At 48.0% G+C, this 6,000-nt stretch overlaps 1 protein-coding gene across 1 annotated transcript in view; it reads left to right on the top strand.

Annotated features, from left to right (window-relative positions):
- The first annotated feature begins 3,987 nt into the window (after nucleotides 1-3,987).
- The window catches only part of Ints3 (integrator complex subunit 3), a 44,335-nt gene continuing 42,322 nt past the window's right edge, over nucleotides 3,988-6,000 (top strand). The window contains exon 1 of the mRNA XM_090340953.1: nucleotides 3,988-4,773. Within this exon, the coding sequence (XP_090197079.1) occupies nucleotides 4,627-4,773 (147 nt within the window). The 5' untranslated portion in view covers nucleotides 3,988-4,626. The remainder of the gene's footprint in view (nucleotides 4,774-6,000) is intronic.

The following is a 6,000-nucleotide window of genomic DNA, read 5'->3' as shown; positions in this document are numbered from 1 at the left end:
GAGCTAGCTTTGAGCTACTGAGCCTCAGTCTCCCAAGTGCTGAAAGTACAGGAGTGAACAATCACCTTTTTTTTTAAGGTAAAAATAAAGGATTTAATATTATACATTAGTATCTGTTATCTCAATGATCACCCTGTTTTCTGTTTCATCCTAATTTTTTGATGTTCTCCAAAGGCAGAGACTCTTTCAATGGCCTACGGATTTCTATGCTATAAGTGATGTTTAGTACCAGGATTTACTTTCTAGCTTGCTTTATCATATATATTTTTGCCAGTCCTGGGGCTTGAACTTAGGGCTTGGGCACTGTCCCTGAGCTTCTTTTTCTCAAGACTAGTACTCTACCACTTGAGCCTCAGCACCACTTCTGGCTTTTTCTGTTTAGGTAGAACTGAGGAATTGAACCCAGGGCTTCATGCATCCTAGGCAAGCACTCTACCACTAAGCCATAAACATATTTTGTTGGAGGTAACAACCACCTTTTAAAATGCCAACAAAGGAAGCAGAAGCGTTGCTCAGGAGGTACAGTAGGAAAAAAACTCTTGAGCCAAAAAGGCTACCGGACAGTACCCAGTTCAAGCACCAGGCCAACAAAATGTATATAAGAAATTATCCAAATCACTACTCCATTTTATTTTGAATTCTTTTTGTTTTTCTTTCATTTTCTACTTTTTGTTAACAAGAAGGAAGAATGATGCTGGGACAAAATGTACAGGTTTGTGGGCTAGACTTCTGGGGTTCCGGGCCTAGCTCTGACATCCCTAAGCTACAAGATTTGGGCAAGGGGCTGGGAGTTTGGCCTAGTGGTAGAGTGCTTGCCTAGCATGCACGGAGGCCCGGGTTCGATTCCTCGGTACCACATCCATAGAAAAAAGGCTCAAGCTGTAGAGTTCTAGCCTTGAGAAAATCCAAGAACAGTGCTCAGGCCCTGAGCTCAAGCCCAGGACTGACAAAAAAAAAAAAAAAAAGATTTGGGCAAGTCATTGAATTTCTTTGTCTCAATTTTATCATCTGTAAAGTGGGGAAGATAATAATACATCACCCAAAGTATAACTAAATTAAAACATGCTGGGAGCTGCAAGCTCATACCTGTAATCATAGCTACTCATGCCTGTAATCATAGCTACATTTTTGGTGGAATTGAATATAGAGAGATTTACAGATTCTGGACAAGTACTCCATCTCTGCCAGTAAATGGTACTCATTTTCTAAAAAGTATCAGCAAAGCATATACAGTAAAATGTAAATATCCATCATAGCCTATATCCCAGGTATTCAATGCCCACAGACAAAAAATAAAAAGTATATAGATATAGATATATAAAATCACAGGGGTTTGGGATATGCTTCCAGAAAAAGTCTATGTAGTCTCATGTATATAATTCCCTAGCTCCCACTTTTAAAAACACACAGCCTAGGCATGATAGCATATACATTTAATCCTGACATTAAGGAGCACAAGTTTCAGGTCAGTTTATGCAATTTAGTGAGGTTGTTTCTAAATAAATAAGTAAAAAGGAAAACTTATGGCTTAGCCATAGAAGAGTATTGCTTGGCATTTGTGAAGTTCTGAATTCTATATTCAGCATGACAAAATCAAAACAACCCCTTACAAAGGGAACCATAATATCCAGTGGTCTACATCTGTAGCGTGTGTGTACATGAGTATTAGGGATTTAATTCAGAGTCTGGGTACTGTCCTTTAGTTTTGTGGGGTTTTTTGCTGGAGGCTGGCGCTCTAACACAGCTCCACTTCAGGCTTTTTTGGGGGGTAGTTAATTGAAGAGTCTCATAGACTTTTCTGCACAGGCTGGATTTGAACCACAAGCCTCAGATCTCAGCCCCCTTGACTAGGAAGTATTATAGGTGTGAGTCATTAATGCTTTTGTTTTTACCTATACAGGGTAATGTTATTGTTTTCATCAGTAGTTATAACACTGTTCACTAAGGTATATTTGGTACAACTGCAAACTAAATGCTAGAATGATTATTCATAGATCAGTGTGTCCAGATCTTACTATAAGAACAATTAACATATGGTAATTCAAAATGACTTGTCAAGCTGGGTGCTGGTGGCTCACTCCTGAAATCCTAGCTACTCAGGAGTCAGACATCTGAGAATCGCAGTTTGGAACTGCCAAGGGATGGAAAGTTGGTGGGGGGGGGGGCGGGGATCGGTCTTGGGACTTGAACTCTAGACCTGGACTCTGTCCCTGAGCTCTTCAGCTCAAGGCTACCACCTTACCCCTTGAGCCACAGCACCACTTCTGTTTTTCTGGGGTTAATTGGAGATAAAGTCTCAGAGACTTTCATGCCTGGGCTGGCTTTGAACTGTGATCTGAGCCGCCTGAGTAGCTAGGATTACAAGTGTGAGCCACCATGCCTGGCTCTTGGTGAGACTCTTATCTCCAATTAACCACTAGAAAATCGGAAATGGCTCTGTGGTTCAAAGAGGTAGAGCCCAAGCCTTAAGCTGAAGAGCTCAGGGATAGTGCCCAGGCCCAGAGCAAAAGCCCAACAGAAAAGAAAAAGACTCGTTAAGCAAAAGAGTGGCCATTATATTTGGAATCCTTTAAGGAACTCACCTGCCCAACAACCAGGTCTGAAAAATGAATGATACTGGTGAGGGAAAATAAAACACCAACTTGATGTCTTTGGATTTGTGGGTGCTAATCCTTTTTTTTGCCAGTCCTGGGCTTGAGCTCAGGGCACTGTCCTTGGACTTTCTCAAGGCTAGAGCTCTACCACTTGAGCCTCAGCACCACTTCTGGCTTTTTTCAATGTATGTGGTACCGAGGAATCAAACCCGGGTCTTCATGCATGCTAGGCAAGCACTTTAACCACTAGGCCAAACTCCCAGCCAATGCTAATCCTTTTGTACTCCTAAACATGGGTAATGCTGAGAAACGCAAATGGGGAAATCAGAAATAAAAGTGGAGCCTAGCGTCGGTAGCTCATGCCTGTAACTCTTACCTACCCAGGAGGAAGAGATCTAAAGAAGGAGGCTCAAAGTAGGCTCGGTAATAAAGCTCATGAGACTTTCATTTCCAATTAACCACCGAGGCACAAGTGGCTCAAGTGGCAGAGTGCTAGACTTCACTGAAAATATTATGGACGGTGCCCAGGCCCTAGGTCCGACTCACATATAACCAGGCTAACATTCCCAACAGACAGGAGGCTCCTCATTGGGTTGTGGGTAACAACCTCAGTGAGATTCAAAGGGAAGAAAACAGCCAGGCGGTGGCTCACACCTGTAACCCTAGCTACTCAGGAGGCTGAGATCTGAGGATCGAGGTTCTAAGCCAGCCAGGGAACAAAAGGACCTGAGACTCTTATCTCCCATTAACCTCTAGAAAAGAGAAGTAGGGCATGGCTCAAGGGTAGGGTGGTAGCTTTGAGCTGAAGAGCTCAGGGACAAAGCCCAGACGGGGTTCAAGCCGCTCGACCCACAAAAAAAAAGGCAGAATGGCTTATCATTTAATAAGTTGCTGTTAGAGCTATTGCTCCCACGATCCTCATGATTGGCCTGGGCGCGTGGGTCAATGCACGTGGGCGCGCGTGCCAGCTCGGATACCTACACTTGCCTAGACGTGATGCACTCAATCCACAAGTCGTCAGATGGAGTTCTCGGCTCCCTACCCTGCACTGCTACTTTGTGACTAAGTTTCGGATCTCCAGAGGCTATCCTGAGACAGTGCCCCATTTCTGCACCCACCCAAGCTCTAGGCGGAAAAAAAGAGACACTGCGCAGGCGCGCCGGCGCGCGCAGGCGCAGCCTCCCTTCTTCCTGGTAGCCTTAAACCCCACCCCCGATGTACGACGCAGACTGTCCCGCCCCCTGAGAGCAGACGGGAGATGCAATTGGGTCAGCTGATCGCCCATCAACCGGAGCTCGCTTTTCTTCCATGCAATTGGCAGCCCGGGAAAAGTCTTATTCCGCCGTGGTCGGCTTATTCCTCGTCCAGCCGGCGCCACCGCGGAAGCTGCTATTGGCTGAGGCCCCGGACTGCGCTTGCTCGCTTCCGGCGCGAGCCTCAACGATTCCTCCCCCCCCACCTCGGTCGGCCTCAGCCTTCCCGCCCCCACCCCCGCTCTTCTACCATGGCCGCCTCTGTGTGGTGTGGGGAGAAGCTGTTCCTCGGTGTCCTGCTGTAGCGCTACTGCTTCACCTTCACCCCCCCGCCCCGTAGGGCCTGGATTCCCCGGAGTCCCCAGCCGGGAAGGTTTCCTCCCCCGGCCTCGGGCGGGATCCCTCCCCACCTCCAGAGGCAGAAACTTAGGGCTCTCTCCCTCCTTCTCGTAGGGTCCATCAGAGAGAGGGCCCCTCGCGCTTCCGCCGGGCGGCAGCCTCTCCTGCGTCCCCCTCAGGGGCAGAGACAGGCCTGTCGCCGTCCTGAGAGCCAACGGCTCTCCCGCGGGCCGGCGCCCCCTGGACCGATCGCCCGCGCCCCTCGGCAGGCGCGGCCTTGGGTTGGAGGGAGGAGTGCGGAGGCCCGGGGCCCCGGCCCGCGCCTTCCCCTCCTCCGCGCCTTTCCTCTTTTCCTCGTCCCTGGCCAGCCGGAGTTTCCCATTTCTAGGACTGTTTTATCCATCCACTCCCCGACCCTTTCCCGTCTCCTGGCTGCAGCCATGGACTTACAGAAGGGAAAGGGGGCAGCAGCAGCTGCTGCTTCAGGAGCAGCGGGAGGTGGAGGAGGAGGAGCGGGAGCAGGAGCCCCAGGAGGGGGGAGGCTGCTACTTTCAACCAGTTTGGATGCCAAGGATGAGTTAGAGGAGGTAGGTGTGGGGGGTGGGCAAGGGAGTTAAGGAATTGGGCTGAGGAGGGAGACCGGAGCGGAGACGGGGTGGGGGGTGGGGAGAAGAGGCCTTGCAAGTTTGTTTGTGCTTTTTTTTTTTTTTCTCCTAAGGCAACACAAAACACTCTTTAGCTTCCTGCTCCCGAAGGAAGAAGTGTGGGTCCATTTCCTGGATAGGTTGTCATAGTAACAGCAGCCGCTAGTATGAAAATGGATGGGGAGGGGCGGTGTTGGTTTCCTAAGGGACAGATAGCATCTGGATTTGCCGAATATGATTTTTTATTTCTTTACACACACACACACACCACAGGTATCTCCTCCCCCCCCCCTTTTTTTTTGTCAGTCATTGGCCTTGAACTCTGCCAGGGCACAGCCCCTAAGCTCCTTTTACTTAAGGCTAGCACTCCACCACTAGAGCCATAGTGTACCACTTCTGGCTCTTTCTGTGTATGTGGTTCTAAGGAATTGAACCCAGGGCTTTTGTGCATGCTAGGCAAGCGCTCTACCACTAAGCCACATTCCCAGCCCTACTTTCATACTTCACTTAGCTAATGTAATTAGTTGAGAAGTCATGTATAGTATATGAGTGTGTTGGTATGGGGGACTGACATCTGGCAGTAGATACTTTGGCCCCTCCTGTTAGATGGCATCTTTAATATTGCCAGTGATTTTTTTTTTTTTATGACCCTGGTGCTTGAACTCACCCTTGGCGCACTGTCCCCATCCTCTTTGTACTCAAGGCTAGTGCTCCACATCTGTTCTTAACCCAGACCTCCTAGAGTTAATCTTGTATCCCTTGCCAGGGCTTACATTGAAGAAGACTTACTTAGGAATTTGAGTCCTAGAAATGAGGCATGGTTAAGAAACTATTGAGAAAGCTGAGTTAGAGGTGTGGCTCAGGTGCTAAAGTGTCAGCCAGTGAGTGAAATTGTCAGAGACAGAGTTTGAATCCTGATCTCGAACTAAAAGAAAAAGTAAAGAGAAAGCCACTCAACTCTGATTCACCAGTTCAGGATGGGCAGGCCATAGCCCTTCTCTCCCTCTTTGACATAACCCCTGTATCTATGTATGTATGTCCACATGCGCACTCACACATAAACATTGAAGCAGAGGTGACTGTATAACAACGTTGTGGGTTATCCACCAGCGAATGTCAGCTCTAATATGTGGCTTCACATTCTATTATGTTTTCTATTATTCCCTATTT

This window comes from Megascapheus bottae, chromosome 10, assembly GCF_031878675.1.
Source record: "Megascapheus bottae isolate mThoBot1 chromosome 10, mThoBot2.hap1, whole genome shotgun sequence".
In the NCBI taxonomy this organism is placed as follows: Eukaryota; Metazoa; Chordata; class Mammalia; order Rodentia; family Geomyidae; genus Megascapheus; species Megascapheus bottae.
This window is presented reverse-complemented; position numbering and strand designations above follow the sequence as displayed.